Source organism: Carassius gibelio, chromosome B1, assembly GCF_023724105.1.
Source record: "Carassius gibelio isolate Cgi1373 ecotype wild population from Czech Republic chromosome B1, carGib1.2-hapl.c, whole genome shotgun sequence".
In the NCBI taxonomy this organism is placed as follows: domain Eukaryota; kingdom Metazoa; phylum Chordata; class Actinopteri; order Cypriniformes; family Cyprinidae; genus Carassius; species Carassius gibelio.
Window position 1 is genome coordinate 9062483 of NC_068396.1, and position 22284 is coordinate 9084766.

At 36.4% G+C, this 22284-nt stretch overlaps 1 protein-coding gene across 2 annotated transcripts; it reads left to right on the plus strand.

Moving 5' to 3' along the window:
• Positions 1–1270: 1270 nt before the first annotated feature.
• Positions 1271–20954, plus strand: LOC127948364 (sodium/potassium/calcium exchanger 2-like). Of its 2 annotated transcripts, none has more exons than XM_052544790.1 (10): positions 1271–1818; positions 4106–5162; positions 16588–16617; positions 16738–16846; positions 16951–17025; positions 17309–17385; positions 17510–17650; positions 17895–17984; positions 19373–19539; positions 19642–20954. In XM_052544790.1, exons 2-10 carry the CDS (start codon positions 4257–4259, stop codon positions 19889–19891), a joined length of 1845 nt encoding a protein of 614 aa, XP_052400750.1. In that variant the 5' UTR covers positions 1271–1818; positions 4106–4256; the 3' UTR covers positions 19892–20954. The 2 variants fall into 2 exon arrangements, with proteins under 2 accessions (XP_052400750.1, XP_052400751.1); XM_052544791.1 differs by having other exon boundaries at positions 17513–17650.
• Positions 20955–22284: the final 1330 nt, after the last annotated feature.

The window sequence follows — 22284 nt, forward strand, 5'->3', positions numbered from 1 at the left end:
GTTTTGCTGCTTGATATTGAAAATTGGTGTTTTACCATGTTATTTTTATGTATAATCTTAATTATGAACACACTGGTTTGTAGTGCAGTTTTACCATTTACTGCACATTTTTATTCTATTATTTACCTTTAGCTGTTAATGATCTGGAAGGTTTACTTCCGTGTTTAAGAAAAAGGTGGTATAGGTAATGAATATTGGCCATGGTTACTAAAAAGACACTTTTGACATCAAATGGCGTTATAGTGATTATGGTTACAAGTATTAAGCAGATGTTTTTAGTTAAATGAGAATAATGAATGTTTTATGTTCATACCATGACATTTCCAGTCATACAATGTCTAAACTCATTGTAACTGTAATGTCTTTATAGTGCAGTGTGGTTCTCCAGAGGCATCAAGAACCGCAGGAGGAGGATCTTTCACCCTGCAGAACACAGTTAGCCTCAGGGCAGATGTGTTAGCACATTCGCATGATTTTCCACAGAAGTGCATGGACCAGTCTTCTGGCCCATTTCCTGGAAGATTGTGTGGTTGATTGGAGGTGGAATTAGTCAATAGTTAAGCTGAAATGTCCTCTATACAGTGCAGGGTCAGGTTCAGTTGCATCCAGTATGCTGCGCTCAAATGCTATTTAAAGCCGAGCGAAAGCTGTGGCCTTACAGGCCTAATCTTCTCTTCACAAAGATGCATTAATCTATGGCTTCAATCTATGGGGCTGGATGGCAGATTTAGGTCCTGCGAGAGTGGGATGGGTTACAGCTGCATCAGGACCCAATGGTATTTGTGTATCTCGTCCTTGTGTGTGGGTCTCGCTGATATGCATCGCTCTCTGGGAACAGGCCCTTGAGGAAAAACAGAGTTTATCTGAAAGGGAGGGATGGAGTGGGAGGGGAACAGTGTGGAGATTACATAATATTCACCATGGTTTAAGAGAGTGGCTAAAGGTAATCTTAACCCTTCTACACAGATGACCACTCAAGAGCTGAGATCATAGCTAGATTAGTGAGTTCTGGAACACATAGAGAAAGAATAGTGGTTGAGTTAACATACCTGATGTGATGATGAGATTAGAAAATATAGGGGTATGGGAAAATATGGTATTTTGTTATGCAAATATAATACTTTGGATTATAAAAGCTATCTTGTCTTTGCATTCTGAAATAATAGTTAATTGAATAATAATTAATACTATTTGCTTTAAGGCATCAAATCAAAGTATGAAGTGTCACAATAATAATATTATGATTATACAAATGGAACATAAGTAGATGGGATTAAGGGGTTAAATCATTTTGGGAAGTTTTTCGTGTTTTACAAAGAGTCTGCTTTTTTTAATGTCTTTTAAATGCATGCCGTTTCTTTTCAACACATATTGAGTGACAGCACAGGATAGATTTGCACTTTAATGCTTGTACTTTAAATAATTTAAAAATTAAACTAGTGAAGACTAAAAGTTCAGTAAAATTGTTTCAAACTTGTGAGACCAGTTACAGTATCCCATATACAAAAAAAATGTGCATAAAATCTTAAAATCATAATTTAAAACAAACACACAATGACACATAATGTGTTCTTTTCACCATTGCAGGTTATGTACTGTACCCAACTTGTCAAGGACAGAACAAATGCAGAAGGGATGGTGCAAGGAAGGAGAGATTGAGACGGGGGAGGGAGGAAAGATCAGACCTAGCCTTTAACCTGTGGCAGCAGAAGCAGCATTCTTGATCCATGACAGTGAAACAGCAAGTGCTTAGTGTCCATAAGTCTGTAGGATTCATCTGAAGGATTCACCATCCACGCTAAACTACCAGATGGGAAGGTAAATTGATTTATTCAGTAGTAGTATTCTGATATTTGTGTGCTCTCCTGTTTTTATGCTTTTATTCTTTCTTGATGAAGAGTTTTTCATGTAAATGTAAAAGATCTATAAACCTAGCTTAAGGAACAATGCATACATACAAAAAATACATAATGTGATTATTTTATATTAACATAAAATGATTGGATGATCGTTTACCCCATTACCATCTATAAATTTGTATTAAAATCAAGGTGACTGATGCAGATGGTGTTCATTTACTGTACAGGTGCATTTAACTGGTCACTGTTTTCTAAATGTTCCTACGATGCAGATGTGATCACTGGTAATAAATATACATTAGTGTGTGTGATACAGTATGTGCTGACATATAGTGTGAGATGGGGTAAAAGTAAAGGCTGTGTAAACCAGGATAACTGTGGCCTATAGATCCGATTAAATTCTTAGCTTGACAGATGGACTCATCAGAGGAAGCAGCCAGGAGTTTGAAAAATGTAAATATAAATGATAAATAAGTATAAAAAATATTCATAATATTAAATAAAGTCTATGCAATAAACTATATGAATAAAAATAAATATAAATACAAATAACATTAATGACTTGTAGGTCAAAGTGTTAATATTTTAAATTAAAATGTTAATTATATTAGATGAGCCATTTTGAAGCTAACAGCCAGTTCACAGTATGCACACATATGTCTTTCTATAGAATGGTGTTATTTGTAGGAAGAATTGCTTAATTATTTTAAATAATACATGTAACTACCAATAACTGGTTGTTTTTGTTATTTTGTCATTTTGATTTATATGAGTATTAAGCAATGCAAGACGTATAGATTATTGGTTTAATATCTCATGTTTTGTGTGAATGATTAATTGCTGTACTATTAGTTGCATGCATTGTGTGAGTATCAGGAGGTGTCACCCAGATTGTATACTGGTTAAGACGCATGAGCACATGTCCTCCTATAACCTATAGATGCCAGATCGGATCAAAAGTGGCTCTCTTGGTTGGTCAATTTTTGGAAGCGGTTTGTTATATTTAGATACTGGGTTCAATCATTGGCAATGTTAACTGTAACTCACTGTCATATTTAGACTGTTGTGGACTGGCAGTTATATGGGATGATATTCTATTGTAGGATTCACATGGTAGTCAGTAGGCCTTCAAAAAAGAAAAAGGTAACTGTATGTGTTGTCTGATATGATTAAGTGATTTAAAGTGATGGTGTAAGCATGTATCATGCTTATTTATGCACAATAAAATGTGCTAATATGGTAACATCTAAATTAATTCGTTTTTATCAAGACTAATAAGATTGAATTTGTTTTATTCAATGCAGGTATGGCTGAATCATTCTGACAATACACCAATTTAAGTGACTTTAGTGGGATAGTTGGCCCCAAAAATAAAAATTCTGTCATTGTTTACTCACCCTCCACTTCTTCCAAATCTCTATTCGTTTCTTTCTTCTGTTGAACACAAATAAAGATATTATGAAAATGCTGGTAGCCAAATAGCTAACAGTAGCCATTGACCCTTTTCAATACTATAAAAGTCATCTGCTCTAATAATGTAAATGTAAATGAGGTGGGAAGAGTTTAGTAACAGTCTAGTTGTCACACCAATTAGACTTACATCTCAATGGCTCTATTATACTGGAAAAGAGAACTTGTGATGTGTACCAAACAAAAAACCGCAGGATCTGTCATTACCCTTAACCTTTCTGTTACCAGTATGGGAACCTGTAGCTAAAATGGCTGAGAGTGTTCATTTTATTCTTTTTAATTTCTTTTTTTTTTTTTTTTTTTTTATCTAAAAATGTTTGCTTACCAGAATTCTTCTAAATACTTTTTTGTTATTTTTCATTTGGAATAAGAAAGATTTGGAATAACATGTCAAAATTTAAACAGAATTTGGAACTCTTTTGTGCTAACATTAAAGAGAAGTCAACAGTGTTGCTTTAAATCAACAATCAGCAGCCTTATGGGACAGATGTGGGATCAGTCTGAGAAACACTGTACTCCTTTGCCACTGCAAAGACATACTCTGGAAGTTAATAGGTTGCAGCGAGGAGACTGACAGCCAGCTACCTGATTGGCTGATGAAAGCATGTTATATTAATCCTACTTAAATGACGTAGGATAAATTTGAAATAAACTGAATATCCATGCCATTGTCAAACTACTGTTTTGATTCAAAATTATGAGGTAAATCAGAATTTTCAAAGGCAAATGTATTCTGATCCAGAGAAATCTAACCTTTTTTTTTTGTTGTGTTTCAGAGATTATTATGAGGAAGCCGTTAGATACTCTGGACCCTGCAAGGAATCGGGGAGTATATTGTTCCTGTCAGGTTTAAGTAGAGTGGGCGTGTGATCATGTCCGGCACTCCATAGTTTTCAGACCACCGGACCCCTGAGCTGCCCGTCAACCATGGATCCAGTGCTCCCCAGTGTTAAACTGGGGTCAGATCGTACCCCTCTGCAGCGGAACAGCAAGCGTCATCGGGTGCATCACGTAAGGAGGAAACTACGTCCTTCTCGGATTTTTGGTTTTATTCTGAGCATCTCTGCCCTCTCATTGTTCCTGTCTTGGAGTGCCTTTACTTTCACTTTGGGCCCATTCCCAAGATGGACGCCACTCACCTTTCTCACCAACCATGATGGACTTGCAGAGTCAGTGCCACACAGAACTGTCCTATCTTCAGTCTCTGAGCACAATGTTTCGGCAGATGTGCCCATCGCTATGGCCTCATCCAATGAGCACAAGGGAGACTATCCAGAGGATCTGTTCACACTGGAGGAGAGGAGGCAAGGTGCAGTCGTGCTGCATATGTTCGGCATGATGTACATGTTCATTGCCCTTGCTATCGTCTGCGACGAGTTTTTTGTCCCCGCTCTCACCGTAATCACAGAAAAACTGCAGATCTCGGATGACGTAGCGGGTGCCACCTTTATGGCCGCTGGAGGCTCTGCTCCCGAGCTCTTCACCTCTGTGATAGGTGTGTTCATCTCACACAGCAACGTGGGCATCGGGACCATCGTGGGTTCTGCTGTCTTCAACATCTTGTTCGTCATCGGGATGTGCGCTCTCTTTTCACGCGAGATCCTCAACCTCACCTGGTGGCCTCTGTTCAGAGATGTCACCTTTTATATCATTGGACTTATTATGCTTATCGTTTTCTTCCTGGATAACTACATTACCTATGTCGAGAGCATTGGACTGTTACTCTGTTACGCAAGCTATGTCACTTTCATGAAGTACAATGTGACTGTAGAGACTGTAATCAAGACTAAATTGCTCAGGAATCAAGTGGACGACATTGAAGCTCCTCCTAAGGTAAGTCAAAGTGTTCCAGGTGAATTAATCTGCTTCCCAGGTCAAAGGTTGCATTCTCCTTCATGTCTCCTTCCACTCCTGTTAGGAATCAGTATATCACAGTGGTTCTCAACCAGGGTGCCGGGACACAGGATGACTTTTATAACATAATTAATATGATATAATAAATATTATTAGCTATTTTGCTATTAAATACTATTAAATTATTTTTTATTAACTATTATTATTTGAAATGCTGAAAAAACAATGACATTTTCAGTTTCTGTTTATAATATTTTACAGATAGATAGATAGATAAGATAGATAGATTGAGAACCACTTGTGATTTTAAGATGAACCCAAGTGCTAATGAAATAACTAGTATTTAATAACACCTTAGTTCTTAAAATATGCCATTGTGCAAAAAAAAGTATTGTACCACTTATTAAATATATACTTGTACAGAGCCCCTAAAAGGTCATGGTGATGATAAAAAGAATGTGAATGGAGAAAAAATTATATTTCAATGCTTTGATGGCTTTTTCGGGGAAATGCTATAATCTGCAAAGCATTATATGCATGCATACATAATGGCATTCAAACATAAAAAACTTTTTTTATCTTCCAACAGTTCCAATTATTAAGCTCATTCTCACTGGTTTTTATGGTGCATTTTGGGAATTTCTGTGGATCTTGAGCACTTAAAGGTGTCGTATGATGCTTTTTAAAAGATCATTATTTTGTGTATTTGGTGTAACAGAATATGTTCAAAAAACACATTATTTTTCAAATACTGTACATTATTGTAGGTCCTCTATGCCCCACCTCTCTCAAACGTGACATTTTCTACAAAGTCCCTTCTTCTGAAAAGCACAGTCTGCTCTGATTGGCTAGCTGACCCAGTGCATTGTGATTGGCAGAATACCGCAAGCAATCTTCGGAAATGTAACGCCCCTTTTCATAATCGCAAGCGTCATCTTTCAAAATAAATGAAAACATACTTAATAACGTCCTTAGTTTTACCATCAGTTCAAGTCCAAAAGGGGAACAGAGTTACGTGACCGACACATTGATGAAGCTGGTTTGTGTTTGCAGTACACAAGCCACGGATGGTTAAGACAGCTGACTCCACTGTGTGACCATCTCTCTCTCTCTCTCTCTCTCTCTCTCTCTCTCACACACACACACACACACACACACACACACGCTTGCGCGATGCACAAAACTCTGCATTTGAACATTCAATAGCAAATACTTAAACTAATAACAAAACATAGTTACAGTAGCTGATTCAGAAACACAACATTGTTGTAGCCAAGTCAGAATTACTTCCTCTTCTGGGTTCACAAAACGATTGTCCCATAAAACGTGTTGCTGTTCTGTTGTAAGTAATCTTAAAGATTCCTAAATGCATCTACTTTCAGAAGGCCAAATAAATTGCTTCTGCTATTGCCTAGATACACACTGCATCTCTCTGACATGGCTGCTTCAACACAAACTACAGTTTCTGAAACCACGCCTTCTTTCTTTGTGTGAACATTCGGGCGGCATTACGCCAATATTTCCACATATTGATGTAGACATGTGGGGGCATGTTTGAATGAGACATTTTTTTTTGGGGGGGGGGGGGGGGGGGGCATGGCAGAGTCTTAACTTTGATAAAGAAAATCTCTTTGGGTTTGAAACTTTAGTCTTTGAAACTTTATAGATATTCTTCATGCACCAAGAGCTTGTAACACTCCAAAGAGAAAGGAAAAAGTTTGCATCACATGACCCATTTAACAGAAAAAGAAGCTGATTGCAACAGCAGTTGGAGCGGAACCCAACTGTTGGCTGAGAATCAATGTTCCCAATGAAAAGAACACAGACAGTTTTATCACCTCTCTGAGCCGGATTAGGCATTATATCAGGTGTCACCTTGACAGAGCAGACAACACTGCTCTGAGAGAGCACCATTAGCTGAGTAAGAACAGAACCACTGCTGTATAGACAGAGATGGACAGCAGAAAAAGTAGTAGAGATGAAGCAAGATGGAGTTAAGGAAGAAAGTTGTTAAAATCTTTTACTTTCCCCTTTTGCTGAAACCTGTGTTTTATCAGCCAGACATCTCAAGAGGCATAGATATCTATTTTTGTCTTTTCCTGGCACAATTAGCTTTGTTAATACTACTTCACAGAGTTGTGTTTAAATTTGTGAGTCTTAACCAGTATTTCCTCTATCTTTTTTACCCAGTAAAAATATTTCTCAACAAATTAGAATATGGTGACATGCCAATCAGCTAATCAACTCAAAACAACTGCAAAGGTTTCCTGAGCCTTCAAGATGGTCTCTCAGTTTGGTTCACTAGGCTACACAATCATGGGGAAGACTGCTGATCTGACGAGGAATGGACTGAAGCTGGGGTCAAGGCATCAAGAGCCACCACACACAGACGTGTCAATGGATTTGCTGAACAACAGACAACGTCAGAGTTGTCTTACCTGGCCTAAGGAAAAGATGAAGTAGACTGTTGCCCAGTGGTCCAAAGTCCTCTTTACAGTCGAGAGCAAGTTTTGCATTTCATTTGGAATTCAAGGTCCTAGAGTCTGGAGGAAAGGTGGAGAAGCTCATAGCCCAAGTTGCTTGAAGTCCAGTGTTAAGTTTCCACAGTCTGTGATGATTTGGGATGCAATGTCATCTGCTGGTGTTGATCCATTGTGTTTTTTGACAACCAAAGTCACTTCACCCGTTTACCAGGAAAGTTTGGAGCACTTCGTGCTTCCTTCTGCTGACCAGCTTTTTGAAGATGCTGATTTCATTTTCCAGCAGGATTTGGCACATGCCCACACTACCAAAAAGACCAAAAGTTGGTTAAATGACCATGGTGTTGGTGTGCTAGACTGGCCAGCAAACTCACCAGACCTGAACCTCATAGAGAATCTATGGGGTATTGTCAAGAGGAAAATGAGAAACAAGAGACCACAAAATGCAGATGAGCTGAAGGCCTCTGTCAAAGAAACCTGGGCTTCCAGACCACCTCAGCAGTGCCACAAACTGATCACCTCCATGCCACACTGAATTGAGGCAGAAATTAAAGCAAAAGAAGACCTTACTAAAGTACTGAGTACATGTACAGTAAATGAACACTTTCCAGATTGCCAACAATTCACTAAAAAAATTTTTTATTGGTCTTATGAAGTATTCTAATTTGTTGAGATCATCACAAAATCATCACAATTAAAAGAACCAAATACTTAAACTACTTCAGTCTGTGTGCATTGAATTTATTTAATACACAAGTTTCATAATTTTAGTTGAATTACTGAAATAAATGAACTTTTCCATGCCGTTCTAATTTATTGAGATGCACCTGAATAGTGAATAATATTGACCCATTGCTGCAGGTTATATTAATAATGTATTATTATATGCAATGCAGGTATTATGTATTATTGATCATTTAAGAGGCCCTAATGAGGCCAGTTAGAGCCATATAGAAAAAAAACATATTATAGAACAATTCACATTGGATTTTCACCCTTCTGGATTGGAATAAAAAATGGCTTTGGTTTAAGACTTCTAAAATTAAAATGAATTGTGGTAGAGCTGAAGCTCGGGTTAATCCAATAAGATGTGATCCTTTTAGTACCTCTAAGTATAGATGAGTGTCCTGTTCTTTTTAAACTGTGCTCAGATATGGAGTGTTGTGGGAAGCTCTTCAGGTTTTTGAATGACATTTATTTTTTGCAGGAAGACCCTAGTCACTTAGTATTTAATGTAGAAACATGGTGGATACCTGCATTTCTGCTTGTGGTTTGTGACTCCCAACCTGAAATCCTTTGTAATCCCAAATCAGCTGCTTAGAAGGGGTGACGCCAACCAAAGTAAGAAGACTCTTAGTGCTTAGGGGAGTGACCTGCCTTCTGAAGAAGACTTTTGAGAGAATATTGTACATTACAACAACCCTTTTCACTATCTGTCCTACATCACACAATTTCCTGGAAGGCATATTTTAATGAATTAATGAGTGATGAGTGATGCTGCTATGGATATATTAAATTATTTTCATAGAAAATTGACAGCAAATTTGGATATGACATTTAAATAAGCAGCCGTTCATCTGTAATATAATTACATAATTCCAGTCATATTTTTATTTTACAGTCCAATTATCACTATTAACTATTAACTTCTAGTTTGCCTTCATAAACTCTTAATATGCTGCTCTTTATGTAATAAGGTACTTGTTAAATTTAGGTATGGGGATTGGATCAAGAGATCTAAAATATGGTCATGCAGATTAAGACATTAATATGTACTTTATAAATCCTAATAAACAGCCGACATACTAGTAATATGCATGCTAGCTAATGAGAATTGGTCCTTAAAATAAAGTGTTACCATAATTCACCATAAAAACAGCTTTTCTGTTGTGGTCTTTATCTCAGTGTACATTTTTTTAAGTATAATTTGTAATTCTTTAAGTGTAAAACTAGTGAATAATAAAAAATAAAATGTTCACCTTTAATTTTATAAACTGAGGAAAATCTGAAGAAAATTCAGTGTGATTGCTAGAAGTATTTGGAAGATGAGCCAAAGTGTACTTAAAGTTGCAGTGAAACTAGCCACAGATATTTTCTTCTGTATTGTGACATCCCAGTGAAAAAAAAACAAAACAAACTCCCATCTATTAAAAGTTATTGAATTATCAAACCTATTTTGCATTTTGTAATACTGTATAATATTCTCAGTGCCTTAGTAAACTCTAAGGAAAACTCTTAGAGTTTGGCAAAGTATAGTGAGTAAACAGTAAACGCTACTTAGTAATCTCTGTAGTAAGGCAAATCTTTGCTGGTGTAATTCAAACCATATTTAACTCTATATGAAAAGTAAAGAAAGGAGAGTGTAAGAACCTGGCATCATGTGTTGTGTGAGTTAATTTGTGAATCCTTATGCCTCCGTCTCTAAAAGTGGTTACCTGTCAATTTTAGGCTCTTTAGCGTGCTGGCCTGCCTTCTCTGTTTAACTACTGGACTCTTGCTAAGAGACACCCTATAGGCAATTCAAGTTCCTAGATGACCCACATGAATAAACCTGCAATGAAGTCCACATGATTTATGACTTTTTTAAAACTGTCTGTCACAGTTTGCAAAACTGAAATTAATGTTCAACTGGATGTTTCAAACACAAAGATGATTCAGCATCTTGAGTATCTCTGTTACATCATACTGAATGATCTTCATTATTTAAGGCATAGAGCCAGGAGACCAACAAGAACTTTGCTCTGTCTTATGTGCTCTGATGCTTTTGTGATGTAACAGGTGGTCTATATATCTGATGTTATACTGAATTATATACAGTAGACTGATTGAGTTCCTGCTGCTACAAAAGTTTGTTATGTTTAATATATTAATTTGTAAATCTTAAGTGAAACGATTACGTTTTTAATGATTTAATTGAAAGTGGAAGAAAAGTATGAATATCCAAGCAGAAAATTGTGACTTTTGCATCACTGCTTAAAATGTAGAAGTTATATATACACGTTCTTTCCACTAGATAAAGTAGATAAAATAGATAAAACTGTAATGGTGGCATTGCATGGATCCAGCATTGCATGCCAATTGGTCCAACTGATTGTTAAACTGTTACTCTGCAAAGTTCATTAGCAGCTCTTTAGTAAGACTGCCCTTGATCCCCAGGACTTCCTTTTCAGCATTCATGTCTTGTGTAAAATACATGTCAAATCCGATTACTAATTTATATAATATTTTTGAATTATGTTTTGGATTTTCAGTACTGGAAAATATTTCTCTAGGTTTATTCCCCCCACAATCAAATTGTAGTCATGCATAAAGTTTTAAATTGAAGGATTCACAAGGTCAGTTGTTTATTTTCTAACATTTTCACATGGTGTCGACAGGTTAGAATTTAAGCACTGTGTGCACGCCTGGTGAAACATCTGTAAGAAATCTTTTTTTTTTTTAATGCAACACATATGGTAGCTCGCCAGACTCCAGACAACTGAAGGCCAAAACAAGGGCATTGCTAATCTTCCAGCTAATACTTTTCTGCTTTAGTTTTTGGTCTCAGATAGTGCTTAAAGATCTCTTCTGATAAATTAAATGATCAGTTCAATATTTCTTTCAACTTGTTTAAAAGTGTGTGCTCTTTTTGATTCAGGATTCAGTTTTGAGAGTCTGATGATTTTAAGGTCTTGTGTGTAGTTTTGACTGTTTGATGCACTGCTTAATGTTTAAAATGGTGTTCACATGATTGGCATGTAATGAATTTTATAATGTGAGAATATAGTTCCATCTGGTAGTAAAATATAACTTTAATTTGTAAATATTGCAGAATCTTTTGCAGGAAAACTCTATTTCAGTCTTATTTTATTACGTTTGTTTCAATGTTACTCCAATGCCATTTCTTTGTAATTATGAAATGTACTAGCAATTTCTGACTGGAAATTGTTTCTACACCATTTTTTCATCTTTATAATTTCTGTAACTATCAAGTTTTTCAACTGTAAGAGCATAGCGAAGTCCACACCACAACTATAACTATAACAATAATGACAGAGAAATGATATCGCTGGGATCAGATTCTGGGCAATTTTTTTCATCTTATGACTGATAAAACATCAACAGGAAATAAGAATCCATCCTACTTTAATTGGACAGTATTTAGAAGGTGGGTTAGAATAATGTTGCCATCCATTTGTCTGGAGGCTAATGTAGTTCAGTTTTAATTCTTAGTGCGAACAGCCTTATCTCAGACGTTTAAGATTGTTGTCCTAGCAGCAGGACGTCCGGTAATGTCAGATAGCTTCAGCGAGCTGGTCTCTGGTTGGCTGACCTCTGCTTTAAAGCTCGTTGAGCACACAGAGCTCAGCTGTATTTCCACAGGCAATGCTGGCTATAGGCCAGAGCTTATCTTCCACCTGCAGAAAGACCAAAGCTGGGAAGGGAGGAACGTGAACAGAGAGCGAATGGCAGAGCCCGCTAACCATGAAGGAAATGTGCTTAATCCTCTATGCTCTGGGCTGATTAGGTTTAATTAAGGCTGCTCGTGTGTCTCTGCTGGGCCAACTGATTTTCTCTTGAGGACACCGCTAGTGCTGCCATAACTTTTTCACCTTTAAAATAAAAGCATTTGCTAAATTACTAAATGTAAATGTATTATATTCATATGTGTGTGTGTGTGTGTGTCATAGTCAATTATGTATGTAGCTACAGTTGTGCTCGTAAATTTACTCACCCTTTGCAGAATGTGCAAAATGTTAATAATTTAAACAAATTAAGAGGGATCATGAAATTTGCATGTTACTTTTTTATTTAGTACTGTTCTGAATAAGCTATTTCACATAACAGATGTTTGCATATTCTCCACAAGACAAAATAATAACTGAATTTATAAAAATTTCCCTTAAAGGCATTTTCAACCTTAATACAATTGGTAATTTTCTGCATGATCCACGACTGTTTTTGTGATAGTTGTTCATGAGTGCCTTGGTTAGTCCTGAGTAGTTTAACCACATGCTGTTCTTCAGAAAAATCCACCGCCTCCTGTACATTCTTTGGTTTTACCAAAAGTGACTGTTTGATTTTGAGATCCATATTTTCACACTGAGGACAACTGAGGAACTGAGAGACAAAAGGTGGAAACATTTACTGATGCTCAAGAAGGCAACACAATGCTTTAAGAGCTGGGGGAAGTCAATTCTAAACAGGATGATGATGTGTATATTTTTCTCATATTGTTTAACAATCATATTTTTTCATTAAAGCCCATCTTTCAAGTTGAAGATCATTGTGAATGAACGTGTAGATAAATAGTTCAGCAACTGGACTTGCATGAAGAAATTAATCATAAATTGGCATTAAAACAGTTTTTAAAAAGAAATTGTGATTAAAATTACTTCCGTTGTGAAAAACGCTCTGATCAGAAGTGACGCAACGGCAGGTAAACATCGTCTCTTTGTAATGGAGTCAGACAGTGAAGAGGTTGCAGTTGGCATAAATGTCAACTCTTACGATGGGCCATTGCCGTATAATTTCGAGCCGCCTAGGCGAGAGAGTGGTCAGGGAGAGTTAAGGGGAAGGGTAAATGGACAGAGGAGAGAGATAGAGTTGTGGTGTGAGGAGAATCAGTTGAGAATTTGGGCAGGTGTCTTGGTGAGTGACCACAGGCGATAGCTAATTGTGGCTAACGTTGTCTCTATGTTTATCACATTGCAGTATCTTTAATAAATCATATTTAGCAATATTGCTGTCGACATTGTTGTTTTTCAAGCACCCATGTAGATTGTCACCATCTATGCCAGCAACATGTCTTAAATAATTAATTTAGATCCCAGATTTTAAATGAATGTTGTAGGATGTAGGCGGTCAGCTAGTCTGGATAGGGATAGAAATTCTGTGCATTTCCACACAACATAGTTTATCGTGACATTTTGTAGAAATTGCTAGCCGATGTTTAATCAATAACTGCTTTTAGATCTAGATGTCCATGTTCCGTTTCTGCAGATGTCAAGCGTTTGGGCCGTATATCTGAACAACATAACCGGACAGCTGGAATTCCGAACTTAGTCGGCTGTTATACTACTCACCTCTTAGTATTTCCGACGGAGATAATGTAAATGAGCTCACATGTACTGTGGAGTACCTGTATGAAAGCAGTTAGTCTTCCGGCTAGGACGGGAATATGCTGTTCATATAAATACAGTCATTGTAACAAGGATGTTTTATTGTCACGTGGAGGGATACTGGTTGTAAGGCATGAAGATACATGCATCTAATTGACAGCCTATACTGTACAGGGGGTGAGTCTTTTTACAGTTTATATTTACCCAAGTTTTAGGAAGTAAGTAGTCTACATGTCATTTCTTACAAGGTCTTACACCAACCACTAAAGCTACAAGGAGGGAAGGAGAGTGAGTTTATCTTAGCACATTTGTTTAACAGGTGCTTGTGTGGTAGATGTGAGGCTATGCCATCAGCAGTGGAGAGTGTGTGCTGTAGGGAGGTCGATGCCTATTGGTCCCTTGTCCAAAACCTAGATCCCCCAGAAGACATTACCTGCCTCACACTCCATCCAGGGTTTGAAGCATCCTGTCTGAATCCTTTTGTGCTGCAGATAGCATACATACATACTGCTGGGCGTACGGAATACTAGGCAGGAACATTAGGAAAGCCATACCTTCATGTGTTGTGTCAGCAATAAGGTTTGCAGAGGAGGGACAAACTCTGTGCTTCAGAAGCTACATAAATACTTACATGTTAGCAGAAAACAAAAGAAGTACCATTTACCCTGATCATCCAATTTGAAAAGTTTACACCCCCCGTCTCATTGTGTGGTCTTCTTGAGCATCAGTACATTTTCACCATTTGTAATAGTTATGCATGAGTCCCTTGTCCTCAGTGTTAAATAGATAGATTTCAAAATCATACAGCCAATGCTGAAAAGGGTTCAAATATGCAGAGGGTTCAAATATGTATATTTATACTATACTTATACATACACATATATGTACACACACACACACGTTTGTTTTTGTGAAAAGTGGGGACATCCCTTAGGCGTAATGATTTTTACTCCCTACACCAGCCCATACACCTAACCCTAACCCTCACAGGAAACTTTGTGCATTTTTACTTTCTCAAAAAAAAAACTCATTCTGTACGATTTATAAGCATTTAGAAAAATGGGGACATGGGTTATGTCCTCATTAGTCACCCTCTCCTTGTAATACCTGTTTCATACCCATGTCATTATACAGAGTTGTGTCCTGATATGTCACAAAAAAAACATGCCCCCCCCCCCACACACACAGTGTATATAATATCAGCCATTAATGATGGATTCAAATCAATTCACCTTTCTTCATAAATTTTAGTTTAGAATGATATGGTTGATTTACTGGTTATTTATTGGATATAGAATTAAACTCGGTACAGTTTTGTTTAAAATCTGGCATACAATGATCAGACAAAAGCAACTGTGCAGTTCTTGAAAACACATTTGATGTTTAATTGGGTCTTTTAAACACAACGATGATTCAGCATCTTCAGTCTCTCTGTTACATCATACTGAATGATCTTCATTAGTTAAGGCATCGAGCCAGGAGACCAACAGAAACTTTCTTCCGTCTTATGTGCTCTTATGCTTTTGTGATGTAACAGGCAGTCTATTTATCTGACGTTATACTGATTTATGTACAGTAGACTGATTGAGTTCCTGCTGAGATATTGAGGGCAGATTTTGTCATTTTCATCTTTTAGTTTCAATGGTTTCTTAGAAACTGTTATTGATGGTATTTTAGAGATGGGTCAAAATTCTATTATTGGCCTCCTATACAATAGTCAAGAAGTGCTATTTAGGTTCAGGCATAAGTCTTAGCTGTTTTTAGCGGTGCTGTGTAACAGCTTAACATGTTCTTGGTTACCTGTATGGTGGGGATAGATTGAACTGATTGAACTAAAGGTGGCCTTAAATGCCCTCTTATTGTTGTTACACTCCATTTATTTACTGCATACTGCATACTGCATTATTTAATTAAAAAATTTTTTTAAGCAATGAGGTTTTCCCATTCTATTTATTTATTTATTACAAATATGATCAGATTTAACAACTGACTCTTTCATATTATTTCCTGTATTTATAGTAATTAAAGGCAGTCAAATCTTTGTTAATGCAGACGTATAAACTTGGTAAATATTCAGCACTGTCCGTTGATCTACACAAACAAATACAAGCAAAGGCAAATTAAACTGAGTCAAAAGTGAGGACATGTTTAATGTTTAAAATGATTTCTGTTTCAACTTTCTATTTATTAAAGAATCCTGAAAAAAGTATCTTGGTTATGCAGCACAATTGTTTTCAAAATTGATAATAATAAGAGATTTTTTGAGCACCAAATCATCACATTAGAATGATTTCTGAAGTACCATGTGACACTGAGGACTGGTGAAATTTCATCTTAAATATATATATAAAACAGTTATTTAAAATTATAATACTGTATCAATGTAGTACTGTTTTGATCAAATAATTGCAGCCTTGGTCATTTCAAGACATAATCCAACTCCAAACTTATAGTGTGTGTTTACTGTACAGTATGTATGATTGTATATATACCACAATTAAACTTAATATGGTGAGCAGAAAACCATGGCTGTTAACATTTTCAATAAAATACTTTTAAAAAAAAAGTCCTGATAATGCTGGAGCTGCTGTTGCTGCTTTAGTGGTGATAAAACAATTATCTTACTTAGATTAAAACTTGACCACTAGGTAAAATTCATCATCACTGGAAATAAATGACTGATTTTTGCTCTGATATCAGGTGTGTTGTTTCTGTGTAAGCAAAAATATGTATATTTCCTGTATTTGAGTTTCTCTGAAAATGCCTTTAAGAAGTTGTTTTAAGGTGAATTTACTGAGTTCTGTTTCTCTCTTTTTTTTCAAGGTTATCCCTGATGATGAGAATAAACTCTCGGTAAGCAGCATCATCATCATCATCAACAAGAAGCATCATCATCATCAGGACCCTATCAGTGTAACATGCATAACAGTACATTTAGACATCTAAAGAAATTTCTTATTTTTATCCCTATAGGCTAAACCCCGCCTCCAGAGGGGAGGAAGCTCCGCCTCCCTCCACAACACCCTCATGAGAAACAGCATCTTCCAGCTAATGATTCATACTCTCGATCCTCTCAGCGAAGGTAATAGTGTGCAAATACATACACTCCAAAATTACAAATATACACAATTGACTTCCATCATAGATTCGTTAAGTTGTATTAATAAAATATGGCATATATTCTAGGGAGGTTCAAGGAGAAGGCATCAATTCTACACAAGATTGCAAGAAAAAAGGGACAAGATGAGGCAAATGGTGTTGGTATGTTTAATATTTTGTGTAAAATCATTCCTTACCCATTTTACTTCAATAATGAGACATATTTCTGAGTAAAATCAGCATAATCGCTGTAGGGTTGGAATTTTTAACCACTGAAGAGTGGTCTTTCCATTCCAACTCTGTTTGCGCAAGTATATGAAAAGTAAAGGGATTATATGCTGTTAGTGTTGTGGTTTATGTGGATTTCAGTGTTTAAATCACACCATTACATGTTATAATAATGAAATAATATTTCATTTCAGATTTCTGTTGTTTCATTTTCTAGTTGACAAGAATCTTCAGAACAGCACTAATGTGGAGGTTGAAGTCACTCCACCTATGAATGGCAGTGCTGGAGCTGAGGTGCTGTCGCAACACGGCTAGATCATCGTGATTTATTCAAATATAATGGAATCCTTAAAATTCTAATATTACAATATCACAGGCAACTGAATGCCATCATGTTTTTGTGGTTCTAATCTCAAAGGCTGCTGAGGAGGAGGAGGAAGATGAAGACCAGCCTCTGAGCTTGGCTTGGCCAGACACACCGAGGAAGCAAGCAACATACCTCTTCATCTTCCCCATCGTCTTTCCATTGTGGCTGTCGCTGCCAGATGTTCGCAGAGATGTACGTTTTATTTATTTTTTTTACTATTTTTTTTTACATCCATTTAATGCAAAATAAACAAATTTGATTTAGCTATAATGCAGCTCTAATGAAGACGTTAGCTTCATCAGCCAGTTAATATCACTTAGATAGATAATATAAAGTGTCTTCAGTGTGTTGAAACAAACGGACTGGTGTTTTTTAAATATTTCAATAGCAAGCTGTCCCTTCCTAAATTTCCTTTCTATCCTCTCTTGTTCCATAGACATCAAAAAAGTTATTTCCGATCACATTTTTGGGATCTATTTCTTGGATTGCTATTTTCTCTTACCTGATGGTCTGGTGGGCTCATCAGGTACCTCATCTTCACCAACAGAACACACTCAACCAGTTTCACACATCCTGGGCTTTTCTGTTATAATGCAGTTTTTTTTCACCAGTGGTTTTTATATTACTGTAAGTAATGCTATGGCATGCTGAATGTATGTCCAAAAAAGAAAATAACTGCGAGAGATAGAGGAGTGATCTCTCCTTATAACACTGCTCTAAATCTATATCTCAGAGACGTTCATTAAAAACCAGCCAAATCCCAAAGCCAATAAGCTATTCTTGTGTTTTCCATTAGAGGCAACTGTTCTGTAGCTCTTCTTCAGCTCCCTCTGTAGAAACTCATCTAAAATCATTGCATTGATTCGCTACCAGAACTAGAGACAACTAAATCGATTATGGTTACTTAACATAGTAAATCAGTACTATGAGTTTCTGGGAATAAGAAACGTTTGAAACTAGACAACTTTATAATAATTATCTGAGAAATACCAAAAATTTTTAATATTCCTATATGTCAATATGATAACTAAATGTTTTTTTGTTCATTTTTCTATTTCGTTCCCTTGATTTATAAATTTTGCACATAATTTACAATTTCATTCCCTCGATTTAAAAATATTGCACACTATTTACTATTTAATTCCCTCGATTTATACATTTTGCACACAATTTACTATTAAGTTCCCTCAATTTATAAATTGTGCACACAATTTACTTTTTCTTTCCCTCGATTTATAAATTATGCACACGATTTACTATTTCATTCCCTCGATTTATTAATTTTGCGCCAGTTTACTATTTAGTTCTCTCGATTAATAAATTGTGCGCATGAATTACTATTTTGTTCCCTCAGTTTATGAATTGTGCACACGATTTAGCAAATCGAGGGAACGAATTGGCAAATTGAGGGAATGAAATAGTAATCGTGATTCTTGTGCACATTTTAGTACATCGAGGGAATGTATTAGTTAATCGTGTGCACAATTTATTTATTTTTTCTTGAAAGTCATGTAAGGGGCTCCATTGAAATAATAATAAGAATATTAGAATTAAGAATTAACTAAAAATAAGATGTCATTAGGATTGTAACCTAACAATTTACTGGAAAAAAAAAAAGTAAAAAAAAAAAAAGTATAAAATGACAAAAGCTCCTAACAGATGTTGTGCTCTCTGGGATTTCAATTTTACACAAACTATAGATGTGATTTTGTGATCTTAGAAGGACAAATTATTTTACTGCCTGTTTTCCTGTTAAATTGCCCTTACAAAGATACCTGTAGTACTACTAGAGTAAAATCATAATAAATTAATGTAAGATATTAGAAAACAGCTGAGGAAATGCTAATTTAACACTGTTTTATCATAGTATTTTCATAAAAAGTTTCAAACACCAAGTGCAAATTTCTCCCACAGGTTGGTGAGACTATTGGAATCACAGAAGAGATCATGGGTTTGACTATTCTAGCGGCTGGTACCTCCATTCCTGATCTCATCACCAGTGTTATTGTTGCTCGGAAGGGTCTCGGCGACATGGCCGTCTCCAGCTCAGTCGGCTCCAACATATTTGACATCACTGTGGGGTGAGAGATCTTCATCAGTAACACAAGAAACATCATATGATAGACTCCCTAATGTAAAACTACTTTTTGAAATATCTCCCTGTGTCTGTTCACTGTCCCCAGCCTGCCTTTTCCATGGCTGCTCTTTTCATTCCTGAACGACCTGACTCCAGTGACCGTGAGCAGCAACGGCCTGTTCTGCGCCATCGTTCTGCTCTTCCTCATGCTCCTCTTCGTCATCATCTCCATCGCTGTGTGCAAGTGGAAGATGAGCAAGCTGCTGGGTTTCCTCATGTTCCTGCTCTACTTTGTGTTCCTGGTGGTCAGCGTAATGCTGGAGGACAAGATCATCATCTGCCCGGTCTCCATTTGATTTCTTTATCGCGCACGCCGTTGTTCATTTTCTGGGAACAAACCCTTATTTATTGGGCATCCGAATGATAACATGAGAACTTGACTGCAGCTGCACTGTGGCACTGCATATTTATATCCACTGAAGTCTGAGTAGCAGGGCTTTCCAAGCAGTAGTTTGTAATGGGAAAGTAGTGCAATATTCTGCATGCACTCTCAAAAGCAGTACATATAGACTTGATGTACTGTAGATTTAAGCCATTTCCAATACACTGTATGAAGAAGATGGACTTTAAGAGCAAAGAGACACAACTTCCAGAGAGGAAGTGGACATCTATGGGGAATGTCCACAGACTCAGGAAAGGACATTTGGTGAAAATATGCAATAATAAATCGATCACGATCCTGGTACTGTACTTTAAAGCTCACGATAGCATAAGCCTTGTGTTGCACAGTAACTTTAAAAGAAGGACGAAACAAAGCTTTATATTTGCTTGGCCTGAACGCTGGTTCCTTTCTGATTGTTACTTCAGCATTTTCATTTTATTGAATATACTTGTAGACAAAGTCAGAAATCTATTCTTAACAAAATATTTTAGGACTAAATGTAAGATTTATGTTGCTGAATTGCATATAAAACGTCCCACTGTCCATTTGGATGAAAAAGTTTTAACAATCTTATAAACTTCATGTAACACATATGAGGGTTTTTATAGGATAACTAGAACGACAACAACAAAAATGTTTTTGTTGAGTGCAGAAATCTAACCTGTTTCTTTTCATTCATGTATGATTGGCAAATGTGCATTACATTCATTGGATTATGTTAAAACTCTGTAGTTTTTATGTGCAATGTCAATACATAAATCTTAAATTTAGGTCCAATCTTTTTTTTTTTAAGTCTAGAACGGCAAATAATCAGTATCCAGCTCAACGATTTGGAGTGCTTGCTGTACTATTGAATATAATTAACCACATTAATTGTTATTTGCAAATGCAATATTTTATATGTTTATTCTCTGGGACTGATATTTAATTTTGTGTGATTCGTTTAGCAAAATCCAATAAATGAATGAATAGTCCAAGTCATTTGCGTTTATAGAGGAGAACCAGTTATCGCACTCTTTTCACAATCAATTAGCAAAAGCTGTAATTTCTTGAGATAAAGGGTGTCTTCATCATCATCATCATCATCATCATCTTCAGCACCATCATCATCTGTCTAGACTGCAGTGTTCATGAACTTTTACAGACTCCACTGTTATCAGAGCTGCCAGCTGGTGTTTATGTGAGTAGATGTGTTCGAGAGTTTAGTGCACTTTTCAGAACTCTTTACCAATCATTCATCCCTCCCTGTATCTCTCATTCCTGTCTTAAAGGAACACCCCACTTTTTTTTAATTAGGCTCATTTTCCAACTCCCCTAGAGTTAAACAGTTGAGTTTTACCATTTTCGAATCCATTCAATCGATCTCCGGGTCTGGTGGTAGCACTTTTAGCTTAGCTTAGCATAGATAATTGAATCTGATTAGACCGTTAGCATCTAGCTCAAAAATGACTGAAGAGTTTCTATATTATTCCTATTTTAAACTTTACTCTTCTGTAGTTACATCTTGTACTAAGAATGTATATATTTTTTTTTCTAGGCTGATATGGCTAGGAACTATACTCTCATTCTTGATAATAATCAAGGAACTTTGATGCTGTACAATGGGTGAAGCAGGCGCAGTGATATTACACAGCACCTGAAAATAGTCTCCTACACCTCTGCTATTGCTGCAACTACACAAACTAGCTGGGGACTATCTTCAGGCTATAATATCACTTTACTATACCGGTATATATAATATCATAGCACCTGCTGCACCTATGGTACGGCAACAAAGCTCCTTGATTATTATGCTGGAATAAGAGTATAGTTCCTAGCCATATTAGTCCATAAAAATGGCAAATATTCATTTTCCGTCATTCTTAGTATACAAAATAACTACAGAAGTGTCAAGTTTTAAATAGGAAAAATATCGAAACTCTTTGGTAATTTTTGGGAAAGATGCTAACGGTCTAATCAGATTCAATGATCTATGCTAATCTAAGCTAAAAGTGCTACCGCTAGACACAGAGATCAGCTGAATGGATTCGAAAAACTGTAAAACTCAACTGTTTAACTCTAGGGGAGTTTTTAGGGGGAAATTTGCCTCTTTTTTAAGCGGGGTGTTCCTTTAAATCATTTCAGATGATGGAATGAAATTTGGAAGTGAAAGTACTAAAGGAATGGAGCACCCAACAGCTTTTCAGTTGACTGGTACTCTTAGTTAAATACATATGTATCTATCCATTCATAATATCTGTGTATTTACATGAGTGATGGGCAAAATAAAGTTATTTCTAAACTTACACTAAAGCAGTATTACTTCAA

Bases quoted from the DNA above. Each gene is read 5' to 3' on its own strand.
- LOC127948364 (XM_052544790.1), top strand. From the start codon at position 4,257: ATGGATCCAGTGCTCCCCAGTGTTAAACTGGGGTCAGATCGTACCCCT. The intron at 16,618-16,737 runs GTAAGCAGCATC...TTATCCCTATAG, and splicing joins ATGATGAGAATAAACTCTCG to GCTAAACCCCGCCTCCAGAG. The intron at 16,847-16,950 runs GTAATAGTGTGC...CATATATTCTAG, and splicing joins TCTCGATCCTCTCAGCGAAG to GGAGGTTCAAGGAGAAGGCA.